This window comes from Pleurodeles waltl, chromosome 3_2 (genome assembly GCF_031143425.1).
Source record: "Pleurodeles waltl isolate 20211129_DDA chromosome 3_2, aPleWal1.hap1.20221129, whole genome shotgun sequence".
Classification (NCBI taxonomy): domain Eukaryota; kingdom Metazoa; phylum Chordata; class Amphibia; order Caudata; family Salamandridae; genus Pleurodeles; species Pleurodeles waltl.
Window position 1 is genome coordinate 170943045 of NC_090441.1, and position 24615 is coordinate 170967659.

A 24615-nucleotide genomic window follows, 5' to 3' on the forward strand; every position below is an offset into this window, starting at 1 on the left:
TGCCATGTTTTCACAGTATTGATTTTCCTGCTTAGATAATTGGGAGGCACTAGCTAATAGTTATGAGGTGATAGCCAGGACCTACAAATGAGGTGTCCCAGCATTCCCCCCAAAATCAAGGGTTAGGAGTTTTAGAATAATCACGTCAGTGGTGACTTCAAACAAGGGTGATTTCGGCTATTACCAAAAATACATTTAGACCCGAGGTCAAGCCGTACCTATATATGGTTACATAGTGAGGGGAGATGTATAGCTCTTAGGAGGTCATTAGAGCTCATGCTTAAAGATGGCAGCCTAAATAAGCAAACACATTCCATTGGAAAACCTAACTCCTGTCCTATGTTTCACTCAGGAATTTAAAGAAGGTCGACGTGCCAGCCACACAGCGCCACAGGTTCTATTCAACCACAGAGAACCCCCGCTAGAGCTGAAGGACACCGATGCTGCAGTGGGTGACAACATTGGGTACATCACCTTTGGTAAGTGGGGCTGACATGAAAGTTACCTTCTTTCAGCCTTCAGTTGCAGTTGAAATAAGCACCAAATGTCCATTGTAATTAGCAATAAAAACATTTCATAAAAGTAATTACCGTTCCTTGGAACAGTAGCTATGTCCTTGTTCAGGAGTGAAAACTGCATAAGAGATTGGCATGAGTATGTAACCTTTTTTGACTGTCCCATCAGAAAGAGTTTAAATGTTGTCAGTCTGCAACAGTCACCAATTATTTTTTCTTCTGTCTGTGCAGTGGTCTAAATCATCCTGTTTCCCCTTACAAATGAGAATTTCCTATATAAAACCAGATAATTTGATCCCTATAGTTATCTGTACTCTGGGCATCGGTTGCCACAAGTGATCTTGGTGCCTCAGTGTCTAACCTACTAATCAATGGCACCTACTCTCTTCTGCGGAAACGAAATCTAGCATATCTACAGCCCCAGAATCTACATTGAGTTATTTGTTCACTGTTTATTTTATGTAATGTTTGGAGCAAGGTTTGGCTTAGCATTATATTTCATTACATTAATGTATGCAACAAAACTTTCAGGTGAGAATCCCAAACCATGGCCTGTACTCATTTGGTGTAGCTTTGATGTTCTCGTATGTGTCTGCCCGTAGGAAGGTTAACAGTACACAAATCGCATCACATAAATACAAGGAAATGTAGTCTTTGGACTAAGTTACTTCTTTTGTAACTGACATTGGCACGCGACCAAACATTACGTAAGGGTGGGCAAATTACTTTATGTGCCGCTGCGTAACATTTTAAATGTTAATTGTACGATGTAAAGGTCTGGGGTATAACACATTGAACTGTACAGTGTGTGGTCTTGTAATGTCCTGGGTACATGTTCCTTTCCAGTCATCACACCCTGGTTTATGGAGCATTTTCTCGAAGATTGTTCTTACACACAACAAAACTCCTGGGTCTGTGTCAGAAGACTGAAGGTGTCTGGATACAGAATAACACTGCTGAGAAAAAGCATTCCTTTAAAAGGGCAGTTTTCTCACGCACCATTGGTGGCATCCTTCATCATAGGGAATCTCCTCACACCGTGATACCCAGCCACGGTGCGGGCCACACACGCCTCACTAAGAGAGGTACAGTGGGTACCCTACGAAGAGCTAGGTGTAAAAGGGTAAGCAGAGCATGACGAGAGAAGAAAAAAAGTGTGGTGATTAAAACTGGCTTCAGAGACCGCAGGCAACTCTTCGTTCGTGCGCCCCTGGGTCAGGATTAAAAAGAATCGCATTGCAGGAAAGATGAAACCTGCTAAAGTGTGGCAACAAAGTAGCAGAAACGTTTTTCAAAGAACCATACTCGCTGATTTACTTGTGCAGAACCTCATGTTTTAGGCGCTCTTCCTGAAAGAATGTCTTTTTTATCAAATGCTTCACTGTTGCTTGGAGAGAGATCAATGCTGAGGAAAAAAAAAAAAGTCTTCCAATCAGTTGTAAATAATGAATTTTTGGAGCAAGGTGTGCCAAAAAGAAATAGTCTGCAAAAGCCAGTGTATACCAAATCCATTATCAGTGTTGTGCATAATGAATCATTTCGGTTTTCTATAGTCATGTAATCTCTCATGGGTTTCTGAAGATTTACGTAACCTACAATGTTTTTCACCTACTGGAATTAGCTGAGTCGTCCATTATGCAAAGTTCACTACCACTTGAAACCAGTGGGGAACTGAATGGGGTATCAAGTTCATTTGTTGGAGAACAATTAGATATAGATAATGCAAAAGGATAATGTTTTGTCCTGTTTCTTGATGTAGAGCACTTGCGAACCTTAAATCATCCTTGTAAATTAAGTTTCAACGAAGGGAATATCACAACCCATAAAGATAGATGTGAGTGGTTCCTTGGAGGGACTCAAGTTCTGAGATGAATGGATGCAGTGGTCGAAGACTGTCCTGTCTTGTACCGCCACAGAGAGCGATGTAGATTAAACATTGACAGTGAATGAATAGGCATGACTTGCACTAGTGTTTTGTTGTCAAAGTTACCAATCTTCACTAAGTTGCCATTATTTTCCATGTATGAATCCGAAATCTCTTAGTGGCCCAGTCTCACTAACCATGAGCCAATAGGAACCTGAGTAATTTTATAATATATTTTCACAACTGTACTTTGCTACGGATCTCTGATATTTAGCAGTTATGAGCAAAAATAAATTTGTCTAATGACACACAATGTGGCTCAAATAATTCACCAAGCCAATCTACAGACAAGCTCATTTAGTAGCCAAGAGGTCAAATAAATTGAAATATGTTAAGTGTAAAAAGGTGTTCACTCTTAGCTCTTTACTGGTTCCCCTTATGGCAAGCATCACATCCAAAATACTTTCATCCAACAGAAGACCATCCTTCATGAAAGAGGCCTAACTAGCCTAAGACCTGTCTGGTAACTCACTCACGCCGTATGGATGACAAACCTGAAGATTCACACGGCAGAGAAAGAACAAATAAGAGGCAAATTTTCGTTCTGTATAACCATCATCTTCATTGAATTTAACTTATCATTAACCATTCATCTGCTTCTAACCACCCTCTCCTGTCATTCAGGAAAGAACTAAAAACCATCTAGAAATACTTGAAGTACACCTGAAGTAAACTTCACTCACCTTCTCCCAGCCTCACCTCACTCACATTCTCCCAGCCTCAGTTCACCCCTCTTTTGCCTTCGTCTCTCAGTGTATGGTCTGTGTGCAGTTTTGTTCCTCCTGCACTGTTGAAGTAGGTTTTGTAAGCACCAGTATGTGTTTAAGTTAGCCAAAAAGGGCCAGAATTTAAACATTGTGTTCTTAGGTGCCACGTTACAACACCTCTTTGTTGTTGCCTCAGTGCACGCACACATTTCTGAGCGTGGCTTCTTTTGGTCTGTTTGTCACCTTAGTGACTGTCCTGGTAATATGGTCAGCACTCCTTTCTTAATCAAAAATTCATATGTAAAAAGGGGCGTAGGTTACGTAGAACAGCTCACCGAAGTGTAGTTTTATAAACTGCTTATGGTTATCGAAGGCCTGCTAAACCCAAGTTATAAGAGACAGCTGTAGCAGTAAGTGCTGTCTGCACCAAGGGCAACAATAAGCTTTCCAAGCTGAGCCTCAGTGAGCATTTAGGTAGCAATTTCACACGTATGTCAATCTTTTGGGAGGGACTTCCACCACTGTCATGCCTGTTATGCCAGAGTTGGTAGTTTTTTTGCCATACTTCCCCTCAGTGTGTCAAGCATGAACAGTCAAGACTACTGTTATGCCAGGGGTAGCAACAAATATGTTGTTCCAGAGTACTAAGGGGCCATCATTTTTCGAAAGTCGCTAATATTCAGATGTTAGTCATGCCACAATAATGTCATGACTTCCCCAAATATGTCAAGCAGATCTCCACTACGACCAGACCACGTCAGCAGCCACAAATATGGCAATTGGGCACCATTATGTCAGGGATAAACAAATCTATGGATCAGTGCATTAAGTGTACACACTGAGGGTCACAGTTATGCTACCTGTCCCCATCAACATATGTTAGATATGTATACATGCAGGCAAATGAACTTACACAAGGACACACTTTATCTCTTACACTTACTCGCACATATGCATGATAACTTAGCCAAACACACACATGCACAGTCGTTCCCATGCACATACATTGACACATGCACACAGCCATTTAATCTCACAGCTCCTCTCCTCATTTACATTGGTGGCATCATTGCCAGATGCAGCGTGATATGTGAGCTGCAGCCACAGCACTAGGACACTTGGTGCCAGGACTAACGAGATGGAAAGATGCTGGTTGAATCGATCTGCTTGATGATGCTTATCAATTACACCGAGCGGGGTGTGCAGGGGAGAAATTGGGGCTTCAATGGGAGAATTGCAGGGAACAAGAAAGCCAGGACCAGGTGGAGACAGAAAGTGGTGAGGACAGGTACACACAGGCAGCAATGACTGCTTTATGCTGTATTTTTCAAAGATCCCATTCCCTCTACTCATTGGATGATTCTTCCAATGGTCTGCCAATGAGGGAAGCTGACAGGTAGGTGGAGATGTGACTCAGCTGTTGCCGGGGCTCGAGCAAGTCTCTTTAGCACACTTTATCTGGGACTTGCTTACTCTTTTGGCAGTGCATGTGTGCCCTCAAAACTGCTTCACAGACTTCCACTAGACTGGTGGATTGGGTTGTACGTAAAGGTATCACTTCTTGTATGCCCTGTATTTATGTACAGTGCCCTGCTACCCTTCTAATGCCAGCCTCAAAAACTCCACTGTGGACAAGCCACCCAAGGGGAGTAGTCGCTTAGATTTATTCAGCAAAGTATCTACATGGACAAACCTACGTACCTTTTTCAGCAGTTAACTTTAGTCTGATGCTAGTCCTGACGGAAAAGGGGAAAAGACATAGCTGAAGAAACTAGTTTATGTATGGTACCATGTTCTCATCAACCTCCAACAGGTGAAATTCAATAGTGAGTGTTCTTTTCTATAGCATACTGATCTGAGGCGGAATCCATGCTGGAGAAGGAGAACTTACCTCTTTCCAGTAGTTCTCCATAAGTATCCTCCTAAGATTCTTGTGTGGTACACCGCAGCTTCCAGGAGTGGATACGTGGCATGAATCTTTCAAATCTGCTCAAGAATAAAAGTTCCTGCATAGCATTTTGGGTGTTGCTTCAATAAAGTGACAGCGTTTTGGTAAACCATATGCACGTCAGTGCATGACTTATGTAAATTAAAAAGGTGCTAACGGATCTTCCCCCAAATGTAATTAGAAAGCTAACTCATATTAATCCATAGAGGATATGCATGGTGAAACCTCTTTGTAGAGGTAAATAGGTTCTCAGTATACGTTGTCATAATGTGTGTAGTGCATTCTGCTGCAATGTACTTTGAATCTCAACATGGCACACTAAAGCGTTTGGTGCCTTCAGACGATACCCTTGCACAGGCTTTTACTCACTGATTCAGATGCCCGATCCCTTGAACATTCGATGCTGTCCCCTTGCACAGGCTCTTACTGACTGATTCCGATTCCCGATCCCTTGAACATTCGATGCTGTACCCTTGCACAGGCTCTTACTGACTGATTCCGATGCCCGATCCCTTGAACATTCGATGCTGTACCCTCGCACAGGCTCTTACTCACTGATTCAGATGCCCGATCCCTTGAACATTCGATGCTGTCCCCTTGCACAGGCTCTTACTGACTGATTCCGATTCCCGATCCCTTGAACATTCGATGCTGTACCCTTGCACAGGCTCTTACTGACTGATTCCGATGCCCGATCCCTTGAACATTCGATGCTGTACCCTCGCACAGGCTCTTACTGACTGATTCCGATGCCCAATCCCTTGAACATTCGATGCTGTACCCTCGCACGGGCTCTTACTGACTGATTCAGATGCCCACTCCCTTGAACATTCAATGCTGTACCCTTGCACGGGCACTTACTCACTGATTCAGATGTCAGTTCCCTTGAACATTCAGTGTTGTACTCGTGCACAGGCTCTTACTCACTGATTCAGATGCCCGTTCCCTTGAACATTCAACGCTGCATCCTTGCACGGGCTCTCACTCACTGATTCAGATGCCCGTTCCCTTGAACATTCAATGCTGTACCCATGCACAGGCTCTTACTGACTGATTCAGATGCCCGTTCCCTTGAACATTCGATGCTGTACCCTTGCACAGGCTCTTACTGACTGATTCAGATGCCCGTTCCCTTGAACATTCGATGCTGTACCCATGCACAGGCTCTTACTCACTGATTCAGATGCCCTTTCCCTTGAACATTCGATGCTGTACCCTTGCACAGGCTCTTACTGACTGATTCCGATGCCCGATCACTTGAACATTCGATGCTGTACCCTCGCACAGGCTCTTACTGACTGATTCCGATGCCCAATCCCTTGAACATTCGATGCTGTACCCTCGCACGGGCTCTTACTGACTGATTCAGATGCCCACTCCCTTGAACATTCAATGCTGTACCCTTGCACGGGCACTTACTCACTGATTCAGATGTCAGTTCCCTTGAACATTCAGTGTTGTACTCGTGCACAGGCTCTTACTCACTGATTCAGATGCCCGTTCCCTTGAACATTCAACGCTGCATCCTTGCACGGGCTCTCACTCACTGATTCAGATGCCCGTTCCCTTGAACATTCGATGCTGTACCAATGCACAGGCTCTTACTGACTGATTCAGATGCCCGGTCCCTTGAACATTCGATGCTGTACCCTTGCACAGGCTCTTACTCGTTGATTCAGATGCCCGATCCCTTGAACATTCGATGCTGTACCCTTGCACAGGCGCTTACTCGTTGATTCAGATGCCCGTTCCCTTGAACATTCGATGCTTTACCCTTGCACAGGTTCTTCGTTCTGAGATTTTAGACTTGGTGTAGTTGACAAGTTTACCTAGTGTTTTGTATCTTCTGTTTCCCAGTGCTCTTCCCCCGCCACACCAACGCCAATGCCAAGGACAATACCATCAACCTGATCCACACGTTCCGGGACTACCTGCACTACCACATCAAGTGCTCAAAGGTATGTTCACAGCATTAAGGACAGCGCCTGCCTGATAAGGTCGAGAGGTGGGATCCAGGTTTTGCTGTCTGATTTGTGTGCCTGGGGTTGAAAAATTAATTGGATTCTGTGTGATGTTGTTTTGATGTAACCAACATATCCTGCTCCATGTGGAATTAAAAGGCAGATGATAAAGTATTACATCTGGTTCCACAACTAAACCTGGCCAATGTAATACATGAGTTTATGGATCGAAGGCGAGGCTAATCTGCACTGTTTCTTTATATGTGTTACTATAAGCCATAACCGTGCTTGGACCGCGTGTCGAACATGTGGTAGGGTTGCCACTCGCCCATGTCGTTAGGACCGAATGTTTCCAGTTTTCAACTTTTTTTGTTGCAAAGCTGTGTCATTCTGATTAGCTCAATGGAAGCAAACAAAACAGCAACTCCTGAAACCTATTTGCTTAATACATAGAGGTCCAAGATAGGTAACATGCCTAAAGACATTAATTTTGTGGCAGTGTTAATAAGTGCAATTAATACTTCTCTATTGCCTCGTTCTACTGCTGAGACAGGGCTTAATGTAGAGTGTCTTATCCAAAGGTTATTTAATGTGGTCTGCCTATTACAACACGTAGTAAGCACTTGCGTTTTATCAGTATTAGTTAATGAAAACACCTTTTAATTATATTTTCACCTGTTTGTTCATTTTGCTCATTCATCTCCAGCATTTTTTATTTTTTTAAATTATTTCCTTCCTTCGTGGTGCAGTAAGGCCTGATTTGTGTATTTATTCAGTCTAACCGTCAATTTAGAAATCTATTACTTTTATTAATCCAGAGATTTATTATAGTAGGCAAATTTGAGGAAAACACGTTAGAAGTGCTCGTTCATGGACAATACGGATTTGTGAGTTGAAAGAAATAAAGGGGGTGCCTGATGCGTTATGTGCTATTAATTTCAAATTAAAGTGTCAGAAAGCACATACATCATAATGAGGTTTAGAAAGATTTACACTTCCACACCATCTCTACTTTCAAGGCACTGAATTTGCTCCTGGCAATGTCAACTTTCTGGTATGTCTCGTACATGCATAGAGTTACCTACACAAATAGAGAGCTCTACGTAAGTTATTATTATTATTTTTTTTAACATGTTTTTATTAGTTTTTCAAAAGAGCCATACATTGTATTGCATACAAAAGTCATTGATATCATTCTGATATTGGTTACAGTCTGTTGTCAGACTCTCCCATGTTAAGGTCTATATATAACAAACAACTAAGAACTTGTGTGCACTTCCCGGTCCGCTAAATCTACCCAGCACTTCCGACATCTGTCGCCACTTAGGACAAAGCGTTCAGTTGCGATGTGGTTCTATTGCCGCTAGTGACGGGGGCCCTCGACGCCACGCGGGGGAGGGGAGGGGGGCAGAGGAAACAACGGGGGGAGGGGGGGCAAGATGGAAGGATGTGGCACAGTGGATCGCAGCGCTGGTGTCTACTGGTTGAATGTGCAGGCCTTTTGGCGCTGTTGGCATATGTGCGTTGGGGGGAGCTGCTGTGCTATCATTGTTGGCGAGGCATTACTGACGGATGTGTATGCATCCCCAAGTGTAGTATTGCCTTTCTGCCGGGGCTAGGCCCGCGGCCTTCCAGGCGGGTGCAGCTATCTGTGGTTCAGGGGGGTCTTTCATCGTTTTTGGCTTCTAGTCTGGAAACTAAAACGCCCCAGGCCTCGCAGCCCGCTTGTCGCAGTCCCCTACGTGCTAAATTTGTTAATACCTGATGTTCAGCGCGAGCCCAGCGAAGCGTGAGGGCAAGCCAGGCTTTTAAGTCAGGTGTATTGCGAGCCTTCCAGTTCATTGCTATCAATCTTTTGTACATTACATACGCTAGATCTACAAACCTATGCAAGTGTTTATTTCTTTTCGTCCTTGTCCTTAGTCCGAGTAGACCGGATTTAGGATTCGTGTCCAGGTTGAGCCCCGTAATTTCTGCTAAGGCTGTGACCAACCCTGCCCATTCCCCCCGTAACCACGGGCACTCCCAGACCATGTGGTAGAACTGTACTGCTGGTGTTTTGCATCTGGGACAGGCTGGGTCCGACCCGGGGAACATACGTTTGATCCTGGCTGGCGCCAGGTATGTCTGATGTAAATAATTGAACTGTGTATATCGGAATCTGGGGTTTCTTGAGACCTCACGTGTGTGGCTCAGAGCTTTTGGCCATTCTGTCCCTGAGATCGGGGTGGGCAATACGATGTTCCACCTCTCCCAAGCTTTCTGCAGGTTGTCTTCCAGGGATCTGTTCAGAAGTTTATAAAGGTTTGAGACTGCTTTTCCTTGGGGGTCCCAGTTCAGCATGTGATGCAGGGTGACTGAGATATCAGGCTCTACGTCCCCAGATGCCCATGCTTTCCTGATTGCATGACATATCGCGTGATATGCCAGGAATTGCCCCGGATTGATCTCTGTAAGGGCCTGTATAGCTTCAAAGGTCATTAGTTTCCCTTCCTCAAAGCAGTCTCCTACTGTACTTATACCCGCATCTGACCAAGTTGTAGGTGAATATGAGCCGGCTTCCACCCACCCGGGGAGCCGATCCAATGGGAGAAGCGGTGAGTAGGGTAGTTTTTTAACTCCCTTTTGGATATACTTCTTCCAGTATGTGTGTGCCGCTGTCATCAACGGGTTTATGCATGTGCTTTTAGTTTGCTTATCCAACAGCCATACTAGAATGGGAGCACCTTGGAGTCGGGATTGCTATGAAGCCAATTTAAAATCCACTGCAGCTGTGCGGCCGCAGAATAAAGCTCAAAATTTGGAGCGCCCAGGCCACCCATTGCCACCGTATGATGCAGCGTGGTGAGTGCAACCCGCCGTCTGCCCTCGCCCCACACCAATTGTAGTAGGATGGAGTTCAAGCTAGCGAAAAAGCTTTTGGGGATAATGATTGATAGGGCCGCAAAGTAATACAGCAGTCTAGGTAATATCAGCATGTTTGCTATAGCTACTTTACCCAGTGGTGAAAGTGGTAATTTATTCCAAAAGCGTACTGAGCTCTTAACAGAGGACACCGCTTTCCCCAGATTTCCATCCCTTAGGTCTTCCGCACTGTGGTAGACGTTAATCCCTAGGTATTTAAATGTATCGAAGCACCATTTTAGGTGCCCTGGTGGGGCACACTCTTGCCTTGCAGGGGGCCAGCTGGTCAGTGGGAATATACAGGATTTCCCCCAGTTAACTATTAGACCAGATACCCTTACGAACTCAGACAGCAGCGACATCACCGGGGGCAGCGACTCCTCCACTCTGCGTATGTATTTCAAGGCATCATCTGCGTATAGTGCTATGGAGTGGAGAGTACCGTTCCTTGACACCCCCCATTCTTCTTTCTTGGCACGGACACGTGCAGCTAGTGGTTCCATCGCTAAGGCAAATAGGAGGGGGGATAGGGGGCAACCCTGTCTTGTTCCCCTGCTAATCGGGAAGCTTTCTGATATTACTCCTCCCGTTTTCACCCTGGCCTGTGGGGCAGTGTAAAGAATGCGTACCCAGCTTGTGAATTTTGGACCGATACCCAGTAACTGCATAGTGGCAAACAGGAAGTCCCATTCTAATGTATCAAACGCTTTTTCTATGTCAAGCGATGTCGCCGCTTCCTCGAGTGCGGTCGGGGGGGGGTGTCACCCATCACACTCAGCAGCCTCCGAATATTTAGGAAGGTGTTACGTTTCGAGATGAATCCATTCTGGTCCTCGTGCACCAGGATATGCATGTAGGGAGCTAGTCTGTTCGCCAGGATTTTGCCAAGTGTCTTACAGTCTAGGTTTAACAGTGAGAGAGGTATGTAGGACCTGACGTCAGTGGGGTCGCGCCCCTGCTTTGGAAGGACCACTATCATTGCCTCTCATTGTGGGGGGCAGGATACCGTTGATCCCTGCTTCTTCAAACGTTTTTAGGAGATGTATGTTAAGGTGTGTCGCAAACGTGGAGTAGTATTCTGATGGCAGGCCGTCTGTCCCTGGGGCTTTATTCCCAGGTAATTGTTCGAGGGCCTTATTAAGTTCCCCTAATGTGTTGGGGGCTTCTAGTGTCTCTCTGTCGACGTGCATTAGTTGGGGCAGGGGAGAGTCTGCTAGAAAGGACTCAAGCTGTTGGATGGAGCATGATGTGCTTTTGGTGTATAATTGTGTATAATATTCCCTAAACGCATCATTTATTTTTACCTGCGTGGTAGCTATTGCGCCTGCGCCTACTCCTATCGCCCCGATTGGAGGGCACCGCCGGTCCTCCCGCAGCAGCCATGCGAGCAGCCTACCAGATCTGTCGCCTTCCGATTGTAGCCTAGCCAAGTGGTGTTTGTGATCATGAAGGCGTAATGTGGCATCGGCCTTTGCATGTTCCGCGCACGTTTCCTTCAGAGCCGTGTATGGCGTTTCATTGCGGGCAACTGCGTTTTCTAGTGCTCTTAGTTTCTTCTCCAGCTTACTAACCTCTGCGTGGAGTGTGCGCCTCACCCACCACTTTGTGTGCGTCCCACTCCAATGCTCTTAGATTTGTGGTGCCGGTATTTAATTCCCAATACTGTTTTAGCGCTGTTCTCAGTGAGTCTGTAAATGCAGGGTCGTGTAAGGCTTCCGCTTGTAGCCTCCACGATGGGATAACCTGGCGCTTCCTGCCCCAATCCAAAACTATTTTAAGCGGTGAGTGATCTGATAGTGTCTTGGCTAGGTATGCTATTCCGCTGGTCACTGTGCAAGATCTCCTGGGTGCCCCACATCAAATCTATCCTGGTGTGTACCTTATGTGGTGCTGAATAGAATGAATATTCCCTGTGTTGTGGGTGTTGCATGCGCCATATGTAATGGAGGCTCATGTTGCTAGCCCATGTTGATAATGGACGGCTGAGGTGTGTAATGACTGTTGAATGTGTGGGGGGATTTGACCTGTCCAATGCTGGGTCTGGTGTGCAGTTGAAGTCTCCTCCCCATATGGCGGGTATTTCGGGGTTCGTTAATAACGCTGGAGTGAGTGTGCTCAGGAACTAAGGCAGCGCGCTAGTGGGAGGACATACCCATATAATTGACAATTGTTTACCGTCCAGCTTACCCTCCACTACCACATACCTGCCTTCCTGATCTATCTTGTGTGATGTTTGGATAAAGGGGACATTACCTGCTATCCATATGAGGACCCCCCTCGCGAAGGTTGAATAGGATGTGCCCACAATCTGACCTCCCCATTTACTGCGTAGGTCCTGTAGGTCTGGGTCTCGCAGGTGAGTCTCTTGTAGGATTGCAATATGTGTGCCATGGCGCTTGAGTCGTGTGTGCACCCTGGACCTTTTGCCTGGAGTCCCCAGTCCCCTAACGTTCCAGGTGACTATGTCATATTTGTATGTGCTGTGGGTTGTGGATTGGGCCATGTTCAATTTGTGAGTGTGTGTCTTGCTCCCCGATTCCCGGGAAGGCCCATTGGGTCCCCTCCGCCCCCATCGCCCCCGCGGGCGGGCCCCCTACCTCCGGGCGCATGTCCTGTGTTGTGAGCAGACCGGTAGTGCACAAACTAATTGTTACCCTCTTTCCCTCCCCAACTGGATCCCAACCCCAACTGTGAACTTGCAACAAGCTACACACCCATTTTAGGTGCGAGCTGAGGTGTATCCGTATGGATGTCTGCGGGGGAGAAATGATACTATCCGGATGCGGCTCATTTTAGGGGCTCGCATCCTTCTGCAGATACGGTCTGCGAGTGGTTTGGGGCACTCCCAGGGCACGGCCATCCGCCCTCCCCCCCGCTCTACGCCACCAGCCGCGCACAATATAAGTGAAGGAGTTATCTCCAGGAGCAAATGTGCAAGGATACATGAGTTCAGGTGATGTGACCGCCCACTTCAATAGGGGGTCGCAAAGTTCAGTTCTGTACTCCGGCTGTGGCGGTTGGTCCCCCTGGGGGGATAGTTCAGTAGTGTTTGTTCAGAGTGTGTCTGCGGACCTGGGGGTGAACTCCGGGCCCCTCAGTGCCTCCGTTAATGTGGAGTCCGAGCTGATCGAGTCAGACTCCGAGCCTTCCTCTGAATGTGTCCTAAGAGACTCAAAGGAATTCTGTGTTAGCAGGGGGGTTTCTTTAAGGGCCCTGGCTCTCTCCTCTGCAGCCTGTTCCACCGTGGGTTGACCCCTGGTGTGCCTCTTGGATCGTTTCCTAGGTTTTGTCATTGACCAGTTCTCGTCGGTGCCGACTGCCTCGCGGGGGTGGGCAATGCCTTTGGCATGCATCCACGTCCAGGCATCTTCCGGTGAGGTGAACACATGGGTGCGTTCATCTGTTATTACACGTAATTTATCGGGGAACATCAATGCGTATTTTATGTCGTGTTGCCGGAGGCGTTGTTTAACTTGAGTGAAGGAGTTACGTTGCCTTTGCACTTCCTGAGTGAAGTCTGGATAAGCGTGAACAGTCGAGTCCTCGTACCTGTATGTGCCTTTGCTGCGGAACTGTTGAAGTATCGTATCCCGGTCCCTGAAGTTTAGAAACCTAGCTATCAGCGGTCTCGGAGGTTGACCCGGTGCCGGGGGGCGTCCGGGAATCCTGTATGCTCTTTCCACTGAGAAGAATTTAGATGGGGTTCCATTCAGGACCTCTTTAATTAACCAGTGTTCCAGCAGGAGCTCTGAGCTTTGATCCAGTGATTTTTCAGGAAAGCCAAGAAACCGTATGTTGTTGCGGCGGGATCTGCCCTCCGCCTCCTCTGCTCTTCTCAGCAGTGACTTTACTTCTGCATCTAGGCGGAGAATTTGTTTTTGGTTATCCGCTACCGTGGGGGCCAGTTCACTTAGCACCGCCTCCGTTGTCTTCACTTTATCAGATAATTTGCCATGGTCTACTCTGAGGATGTTCAGATCTTGCGATACTGTGTCTATCCTGGTCTCCAGTGAGGTTTTAGTGTCCATGATTGCCTGTAGTACTTTCTCGAATTGCGAGGAATGGGACATGAGCGTGGACTCCAACGACTGCAGAGAGGGCGTATGCTGCTGATCGCCAGGTGCCTGGCCGTGCATGTTCCGATCCTGATTTTTAGCTGATTTGGGCCTTCCGGCCATTTTGACTTAACTGTTGTGACCTGGTTCCTCCTGCAATCACGCGTTCACCTACGTTCACTAGGCCTTGCAAACAATGAGGGCATATATATCCCCGCGGGGCCACGCCAGTGCGCACTTCCGTTTTTGAGGTTACGGCCCTGCTGGTGGTCCTCTGGGTGAGATCTTATTCAGGCGGTCTGGTACCTCCCGTCGCTAGGTCCGCACGCGTGCTTCGAGCCCCCGGTCGGCAGCCAGCTCCAGCTCTGTGTCCTCTGTCGGTATGGAGTGGAGGAGTGACGTTCCCAAGTGTATTCGCTTGGTATGTTTCGGGCTCGCACAGGTCTTTAAGCACTGTTCCACCCTGTGGTGCAGGTCGGCTCCATTTAACAAAGGATATGGCTTAGCCTGATCCGGACCGGCCCTGCGCGTAGCTCGTCTGTGGTGGCCTCGATGTCTAGCTGCAGGCCCAGAGTCGACTCCCGGAATGGGCACGCCACGCCATCAGTCATGAGGTAGAGAGGCACCCCCAGGGGCCCACGACAGGATTCATCGTGGGCGGGAGGGGGTATTCGGTGCGAGGCAAAGGCAATGGCTCCCAATTCCCTCCGCGGCGGTCCCCGCAGCCTCCGTGTGACCGCCTCACCGTCCGGTTCTCCAACTTTGGTGCGAAACCCCACCTCAGGGGGAGACGGCGCCAGCGGCCTCCTAGAGAGGGCGCGTCTGCTGCAGCCGGGTTCGCAGCCGCCCGACAGCCCTCACAACCATGTAAAGCAGTTGGGGGGTCCAGGGAGCGGGTCCCACCCCGCTCGCGAAACGAATTCACACCTGGCCCGTTGTTGTGGTCCCACAAGGCCTTTCGCGGAGGGGGAGGCGCGTCTCTCCGCTTGTTTTCAGCTGTGGAGGGGGGCACCCGCCCGGGGCCCCTGCAGCCCCACCGTTAGTCCCCCGCTGCTCCTCGGAGCTCCCCGCACCTGGCGGGGTGGGGGGAAACTCCGGCGGCCAATAGGCGGGAGGGGGGGGGGACCGCCCAGGACGGTATAGAGGCAAAATATGGGCTTATCGCCCTCACGAGGCGGGCCACTCCTGTTTCCGCGCACCCACCTCTCGTTTAGTCTCCAGGGCAGTGTCCCGTCCGTCTCGGCCGACAAGATGGCGGCCGCAGCTCCCTGCTTCAAGCTGCTCCGCGACAGCCTCTCCGCCCGGCCTCCCGATCGCCTCCAAAGCCGTCGGCGAAGGGAGAGCGGCCCCAGAAGCGGATCCCACCTCAGGGATGTGGCAGCGGCACCCCAGGAGCGCCCCGCAAATGTTCCGTGGCGAGCCCGAGACGGAGCGCTTGATTAAGCATCCTTCCCGGTCGCCATCTTGGCTCCTCCCCCAGCTCTACGTAAGTTAACTAAAAAAGGACTTTAGAGAATGAATTCTGTTATACACACAAGAATAGTCCAGAGAAAAGAAAATCATATATACAGGAAAAACTACCAGCACAATGGTTCTACTCAATAACTTGTAAATAGTGTATTATACATTATGTTGTAATAAGTATTGGGATAAGTTAATTTGTATTCTATATATTAGGATCGGTATAATGGTATGCCCCTGCCTACCTTAGAATGTTGGCATTGGGTTGGCTGAGAGTTTGCCATAGAATGTTGGATGCTGGCGTGGCATTGTGCTGTGAGGAGTCTTTGAATAAACTGGATATTCCACTCGCTCTGTGTAGCTTCTGCAGATTCCTTTACTACAATTTCAAATGTGCTTTTGGTTAGCGCAGCCAGGAAACAAGGCTAGGGCAGAGTTTTTAAATTTTAATACATCATAATTGATAGGCAGGATTGACTATGAATGGCCACATGAGCACTTAGGCTCAGATTTAAATAGAACGTATGATTCCGGTTGTAAATATGGCTTATAGAGGTGTGGGTACAAACAAATTAACAGAGAGCCGAGTCGAGTCTGGCTGAGCTCTAACAGCCCGTGCATGAGCCCAGCCCTGAAAATGTTTGACTTGTAAACCGTCCACAAATACCATAAAAAATGTTGGTCTCTTCAAAATTCATAAAAGTGTATTTCTGTAACATGCAGAGGCGTTTCAGCATAGTACATCAGATTATATCTCTGCATTGAGAGCCATATATTGAAACTGACAGATTTTAATCATGAACTTAAAAATATTCATGCTCCCATGCCCCACCTTGACAACAATACCAGCAGTGAATTAAGAGTCAAGTCCGTTGTCATGTGAACCCTTAAGGTGACCTAAATTCCCATACAGAGCAGCATCAGAGTCTTTATCAGACCCAAGAGAGGTGCTTGTATAGCTCACCCTGAGAACTTGCGTATTTCAAAGTGCTCTCAAATGTGATGAGGAAAAAGGTAGCACAGGGAAATAAGATATTTGCCTAAGATCACACAATGTGGTCAAGCGAGGAAGCTGGGAAAAATCCCAAGGTTTTCAGATTTACATTGTGCCATTCAGCTGCTAGATGGGTATCTCTTTCCCTCTCCCTTTTATCATCAAGGGTCTTTATTTAATAGTTGGCGCATTAGATTCGAGCATGGGTGGCAGGCAGAAGCCACATGAACTCTGTTTTGGACTCGAGGGTCGAAGTGGACCTCGGGCTGAGCTAGAGAGCTCACTGGCTGGCCCACCTCTAACATGTTAAGAACAAAGGAAGTGTTTTGAATGGTACATATATACGTTGAGGTAATCTCTCTGTTGTATTACTATGGAGATTCCTTGTTGGGCTTTGCTTTTCAACATTAACAGTTGTTAGAGTATATTAGCAATGCTGTATTTTGTATGTATTGAAATGCAGGCTTATATCCACACACGGATGAGGGCAAAGACATCCGACTTCCTGAAGGTGCTGAACCGCGCTCGACCAGATGCTGAGAAGAAGGAGATGAAAACTATCACGTAAGTAGCAATGGGCACAGGGCAAAAATAATGCTGCTTCAAGACCAATACAAGATCCTCTACTGCATCGTGTTGGCTACTCCACTCTTGTTCTTTTGTCTGCAGGAAGCAATGATCATTGAGGGTAGCGCGTTTTATAAAGTGTACAGTTAGTCAAATACGTTGAGGCACCGTACAGTTTATAGGAATGGGACAAGGACAAGCTTTAGAGGACCATTACTTGGTCATCACATTAAAGGTATTTGTTTTTTGTTGAGAAGCACACATATGGGGATGCATCAGAAAATGTAGAGGGGAAGGTATTTAAATCAACTCTGCTTGGATGGATTGATTAGTAAACTATAATAAACATCAAAAGAACAGATGCAAACCATCTAGCCATTGGCTCCTGGGTGAGTTTGAAGATGAGGACAACAATCTAAATTTATTTTGATATTATTAGGTGCTAGAACCAAACCTCCCATTTTCTTCATGGAGGCAGCAAGGGCAAGAATTGCCCTTAAACAAACATTAATTATTAATGCTAAGATCGATAGTGTAATGGAAGATCTTATTGAAGGCATGCTAAAGGCTAGCCGCATTTTTAATTTAGTAGAACAGAACTGGCACTTTCCATAACCATTAGAGTGTCAGCCATACAATGAATGATCATTTTTACCTTCTACAAAATGCACAACTATTGTTACTAGTAAAGGTTTACATCCAGCGTTGAATCTCTGTAGGCTGCCCAATGATTTGTCATCCTAGCAGTGTTTCCAGGCTCCTAATAGAAATTGATAGGAGCGTGCACTATAAAAATATCCTTTACTGAGGAAAAACGTTGTGTGACAGCAAAACCTTCAATGTTGGTAGTTAGTAACTATACAGATATCTCTGGTGGCAGCAATTAACCTGATTGCCTGTCTATACCCGACCATGGTATCAGACGATTGTTCTTTATGAGGCTGAGACTCGCGCTGCGCAGGTACAGTCTTGTGTCTTAAGATAGACTTGCCTTCAAGGAAACATGCAACTCTAACTTTAAAAATCCTAACATTTCTATCATAGGAAACTAATATTGAGTCCAGTAACTAATCCTATAGTTGTTTGAATTGCTTGACAGGCTTTGAACTTATTGTTCCCGACTGCACCACTTCTATTGCAAAGTGATTGTGTATGTTTTTACCTGTAACTAGGTTGAAGAAATTTCCAATCTCATATGACAGCATTGTTATTGCGCTGAATTAATTTCTTGGAGACATTTCTGCAAGCATTGATGCCATCCAGCCTCTTCTGCTGGGTAGCCAGGCTGCTGCTTATGCGACATTTGATTAATTAGTTTCTTGCGTGTCTCAATAACTAGAAGTTGCTCCTAGGTGGTGATAGTCGTGTTGTTTAGAATTGCACACCATAAACCTTCAATATTTGCCTTCTCTGGTAGTCTGGCTTTCTCAAAGTTTTTGATCCCAATGGGTTTCAGGACTGTTGCAAGGAAGTGGGGTCATGTGGTACATTGTCGCAGGCTTTCTGTCTTGGTCATTGATGTTGCATAGACCGACTGTCCTGATTAGGTTCTGCTGCAGTAAAGTCTGCTACTTTAGGGTTAACCATCTGGTGTCCTCTCCCCTGAACTCTGGCACCATTCCTGAGTTAAACCAGATGCCCAACTCTGGGATCACTTCAGTAGTGCTATTATGATCAGACAAAACATGGTGCCCTCATGCTCTTATTAAACTCCCTCTCGTTTTCTATTTACAGAGGTCTTAGTTGCTTTCACTAAAAGGTTCACCAAGATTAATTAGTTCATCTTGTAATTGTTCTGGCTTAGGTCATAAAGAGACAGAAGCACTGACCCCTATGAAAGCTCCTATGGGACCTGTCTGTACAGATGGGTCCTGGCTAAAGGCTGGTCAGGACTACAGGCTGCATGTGTCAGAATCAAGGAAAACTGATACATCTTCCTGGTACTGCCCCCTACAGAGGACACAAGGCTTGTTTAAAGGGTTATCGTTCCCCCATCTTAGCCAAAGTAGACTTTAAAAAGGGTTATAAAACAGTCATTTCACCTGTTCAGACACAGAAGACCTAGATCCCTGAGCAGCTGATTTTTTATTCCCTTTTGGTAAGGGTACTATCTTAATCTTTTTAGATCAGTGACAGCATTTTTCTTTAGTGTTAGATCAACCCCAATATTCCACCCACCTTGGCTGTGTCAGAAGCGGGAGGTCAGGTGATTATTCTTCAGACTGTGCAGGAGTTTAGATTGTGGCAGGTGATGGATGGAAAGATACAGAGCTGCAGAAACCCAGGTTCTAAATTCCTACTTCTCAGACTGATACAACCAGACTTCTGGCACTGCACTCAGAATATCCCTGCTTTAAGCAGTATGTGTTTTTGCACATGGCAGCAGTTCATCACTTCTGAGGCGTCCATTACCTGACGTGGGGAAAATCTTCTTGGCTCTCAAGGGCTTTTCCTCCTCAGATATTGTGACAGTTTGGCCTTCATGAACTCACCTATTATGAGGGAAGGTGGGGAGGGAAAAAGTAGAGTGGGGAAAACAGAAACTTTTAGGTAACTCTGACAGACAGTGTCCAGTGGAATGGCCATGGGAGCACAAGGAGAAGAACCTAGATCTTCCATCTGACTTTTTTTCCGAGACCAGGTTGGCCTTCAAGAGCAACTGATTCTTCACCCTTTAAAGCACAATAGTTTTGAGAGTCGATCACTCCATTCAAAAGGCCTCCCGGTATAGAACTACCTTCTTATTTGTTTATTCTTCTTTTTTTTTTTAAACAGACTTTATTTAATTTTGTATAATAACATTCAAGATCGAGTCCCCCCTCGATCTTGATGACACAAGTTATGTCCATATTCTTCCATCCAAGCACAATAGTTCAGATTTGCAATAACTGCGTCTAGCATCAGTATCAGTGCTTTGCATCTCTACTTGCCTATTCTTGGGTAGACCAGCGGACCCTCCCCCGCTGGTGCGGTGCAACAGTAGGCCTAGTGTGATTTTTGAGCCCATGTGGGTGAGCAGCGTAGTCCTTATGTTACTGTTGTTTTCGTGCGTTTTTTTAGGTATGCCCTGCTGGTTTTTCATCTCTTCCTATGCTTTCTGACGGTCCTTCAGGGCCATGGCGAGTAGTTCCCAAGCTCTTGCATTTTCCAATGTTCCTGTCCCCTTGTGTGCCTCCCTACGCAGTAGGGTCCCCTCACATTCCACCCAATTCCCCAGTTCCTTTAACCAGGACGGCAAAGAAGGGCCTGTAGGGTTTTTCCATTTTCTCATGATTTCCCTCTTAGCTAATGACAGCCCCAGGTCCTGAAATCTGCTGGTGGTTTTGTTCTTAGCAGCGTGTGGGTATCAGTGTTACAAGCAATGGGCGGCGTGAGCGCGATCGGTTTTTCGATAATATCAGCAAGTCGTTTTACAACTTGTTTCCAGTACTGGTTTAGAAGGGGACATGCCCACATGTGAATAAAGGATGCCCCACCTCTTTACAGCTGTAGCAAGCTGCTTCTTGTGTGTTAAAATATCTATTGACCATTTCTGGGAACAAATATGCTCTGTGCAAAATATAGAAGTTGATGAGCCTAAATCTGGCATTCCTGGAGGTTCTGGGCATTCCATCCAGAATGCCCTCCCAATCGGAGTATGGCAATTGAGTATCAGATTTTTTTAATGACTGCTCTCCAGCACTTCTGCATGATCTTAATGGCCTGTAGGTCTATTCCAGCAGGGGCCTCAGTTCTCAGGATCAGCCCTAGAAGCGCCCGATATGTCGGAGTAAACCCATTTGTGGGCCCATCTTGTTGTTGCCTACTTGTTATCCATCTGGCCAGACACTGCAGCTGAGCTGCCCAATAGTACAATTGAAAGTCCGGAGCTGCCAGTCCTCCCTGCCGTAGTGGTCGCTGGATTGTAGTACATGCCACTCGCCGCCGCCCCCTGTCCCATATAAACGCAGTGCTAAGTGAGGTAAGCTCTTTAAAATAGTATTGGGGCACCCATAGAGATAGTGTGCCGAAGAGGTACAACAAGAGCGGTAGTGCCACCATTTTCAAGAGAGCAATTCTGCCCGTCGCTGAAATGGGCAGCGTCTGCCAAAAGGCTATAGAAGTCTTCAGGGTACGAAGGCCTACTCCGTAATTACCCTCAAACATGTCCTGAGCAGTTCGATATATTTTGACCCCCAGGTGCGATGAACAATTGGGCTCCACCTCCAAATTCCTGGGCAAGCCAACCGGGATCTCACTTTCCTCGATAAGAAACAATTTTGTTTTGGACCAATTTACCTTAAGTCCAGAGACCTCTGCAAATTGGTCCAACAGGGATTGCGCCCTCCGCAGATCTCTCCCATTGTCCCGTAGCAACAATAGCAGATCGTCACCATATAATGCAATACGCTGTATGTCCTTACCTGCTAGAATTCCCTCAAAGTGAGCTCCCAACCTGGCTAACACCGCCAAGGGCTCCATGGAGATGGCGAAGAGCAAGGGGGATTGTGGGCACCAGTATTCCCTCTAAGCTACGCGCCGGGGCGGCCGCGCGCAGTGTAATGTTTCACCGCGCAGGGGCCTTTAAAGAGCGCACAAAACAAAGGGATCTCCTGCTGACAGGAGAAGATCTCTCAATGAGCTGTGAATGAAGGCACGGAGAGGGCCCTGATATTTTCCTTCCTCCCTTCTGACTTTTATTGTTTAAGGTGTGACTCCTTCACCCCTCCTCAATTCTCGGAGGAGCTGTTTTAAAAACTGCATCAGCAGCCAATAAGATTTACACACTCTGCAAGTGGAAAAACGGGAAACATTTGTGTGGGTACTACAACTTGTTTAGTAAAAGCACACCAAATGAATAAGCTGTTTTGGTAAAACCATGTTTATATTTGAAATACCATCAATATAAAAGCCCAAGATATTCCAAGAAAACAGCGTTCTAGTCAAGCTAACTTATTTAGGGAGGTGGAGAAATGCAGTGATGAAAAAGAAAAGTTAGCCCAGCTGAATATAATGGTGATAAAAAATCTGCATCTCTGACACGCTGTCCCTGGCTAGGAGGAACATTTCCCTACTTACATTCTTAATGTGAATTAAATGGGCCAACGTATTGTTCTCTATATGCAATTTGAAAGCTGCACTCCTGTTCTTTTAAGCACATAGTGATTTCTGCACAGAATTATTCTTAATAATTACAGGAACTGTCAGGGCCGCTGCAGGGTTACTACAAGCACTTTGTGAAAACAAATCACATGAAACTAGAGGTAGGCGAGCCTACAATTAAAAGGGAGAGCTGAGCTAGAGCCAAGCCAGGTGTCTGGCTCGGATCTTAGAGCCCATGAACCAGTCGAGCCCTGAAAATGTTTGCTATGTAAATCATACAACAAACGTCAAATAAAGTAAAAATGAAGCCTCATCAACATTCAGAAGCGTGTATTTGTGTATTTCTTCAACATATTGAACCTTTGACATTAATGGTCACATAACACTGCATTGAGAAGTACTTATTAAAAGTGATGATTTTTAGACATGCACCATTAGTGAACTATGAGGCAAGAACTGTTGTCATGTAACCCCTGTAAGTGGGTAAGATTATTGTAGAGAAACATTCTAGTCTGTTAAATCAAACAGAATAGATTTTTGTGCAACTGGTAGACTGAACATGCATATTTCAAAGTGTTTGCATACAGAATAATGAAGAAAAAAGATTTGATAAAATAAAATATTCGCCTAAGATCACACAATTTAGGAGAGGAAGCCGTGATTTATCCATCATTTCTGGTTCACTTTGTACAAATCAGCCAATAAACGGGTATCTATTTGTCTTTCCATATGTTAAAGATTTGTTTTTATCTATGTGCATTTTTCTGCACTTTTTAGGTAGCAGGCCTCGACCCACATGCGTGGGAGCACTTTACATGAGCACCAGTTCACATTCATTGTTTATAACCTCAGGCAAATTAAGTGATTTACCCAGAATCATAGGCTGTTGAGCTAGCATCGTGACTCAAACCTGCTTCTCTTGTTCCAAAGTCAGCAGCTCTGGCCGTAATGCCACATCCTGGGAAGAGGGAGGCAGCCAGAAGTCACATGAAAGCTCGGTTCATTATGGGCTGGTGGTTACAACAGGACCTAAAGCTCAGCCATGCTTCAGAATCGAGCCTGCTTGAGCTTTCAGTGGCTTGTCCACCCCTTCATTAAAAAATACTCGAAAGAGAGTTAACAAGACCAAGATTGCTGGTAGGAGCAGAAGTGAATCTTGAGTATTAGTAGTTAAAAATAAGGCCCCTAAGCAGAATAAATAAAGCGAGGAGAATAGGATACAATTGAGTTTGGAAACAAGCATCTGTAATATAGCTCCAGCAAACTCTTGGATGAACGCGTGTTTTCAGAAATACTTGTATAATTCTCTATCTGTTACACATTTTCTTACGTGAGTGGCCCCAAACACTGGCGTACTTGTCTGATGTGCTTTGAATCTGCATTCTGCCCGTTCCTTCTTCCCACTATCCTCTTTGTTTCCCCCACTTTATAGAGGACCATGCTTGCTGCAGACCGCACAGGGTTGTATTTAATGGTTTCTGGGTTGCAGAGTGATGTTGGTCTAGGAATGGGTGTCTGCACAGTACTAGAATGAAAGTACTGAAGGAATGGTGGCTCCTGACTTCACAAGTCCTGATTCAAGGAAGGAAGGATTCCAGGTATACCAGAAGCCAAAAAACAAGAATAGGAACTAGCTTCAGCTTGGCAAAAACAGGCACCTGCTCCACAACACTGCTCTGCATATTTATTCAGTATTGTGCCATGCACTGCAAATCAGTTGTAGTGAGGTGGGTAGTTCTTAAATTGCGGGGTTAGGAAGACACTTTTTTCTTCCACACAGCACTCTCTCACAACAAATGCTGTCTCAGTCCCATTCCTTTGCTGTCAACTACTGTCTTTCCTGGTCGCCCCTCTGAGCAGTGTTTTCTTCTTTGCCCAGCTGTGTTTCATAGTTACAGTTGTTCCAGCTCTCGTTCTCTCTCTGTCACTGCTACTTCGCTGGCATGCTTTTTTCCTTTGCAGTCTCATTTACTTTGTGCAACAGCCTCCCACAGTTAAAGCTCTCTTATCTTCAGTCCCCCCGTCACTGCAGACTACTGAGACAGTTACACACTCAGCACAATCTCTTTCCTCTCTGTGCAGCTATCAGCCCCAAATCCCTCTGTCACTGGTGTCCCACCAGGCAGTCTCCCTTTTGTATAATGTTTTCTTCCCATAGTTTGCTTCAAACATCCTGCTTGCTTCACTGACATTGTACTTCCTTATGCCCGTTAGATCAAAGCTGCCCCATATTTTCATTTCAAGGGATGATATTGCCTTCTCCCTGGCAGTACTTCAAATCCTACAGGCTGGGCTTTATAGGTCCTATTATGTGTCTAGCTCTTACGAAAACCTTTGCCTGGGTGCCAGGTGAGGTCTGTGCCTCTCAGTACAGAGGGGAGGGTATTTCTATGCTAGTGTGGAAAATGAGTTGTTTCTTGGTGAGTGTATATGAGCTGTGTGCATGTTTGAGAGCAGGGTGAACAATATACCTGTTTGAGTACAGTGTGAGGGATGC

At 46.2% G+C, this 24615-nt stretch overlaps 1 protein-coding gene across 1 annotated transcript in view; it reads left to right on the forward strand.

Moving 5' to 3' along the window:
• ARPC2 (actin related protein 2/3 complex subunit 2) overlaps positions 1-24615 on the forward strand; it is an 80756-nt gene that overhangs the window by 51209 nt on the left and 4932 nt on the right. Inside the window, exons 7-9 of the mRNA XM_069227084.1 lie at positions 353-479; positions 6952-7052; positions 16933-17033. Coding sequence (XP_069083185.1) covers positions 353-479; positions 6952-7052; positions 16933-17033 — 329 coding nt within the window. The remainder of the gene's footprint in view (positions 1-352; positions 480-6951; positions 7053-16932; positions 17034-24615) is intronic.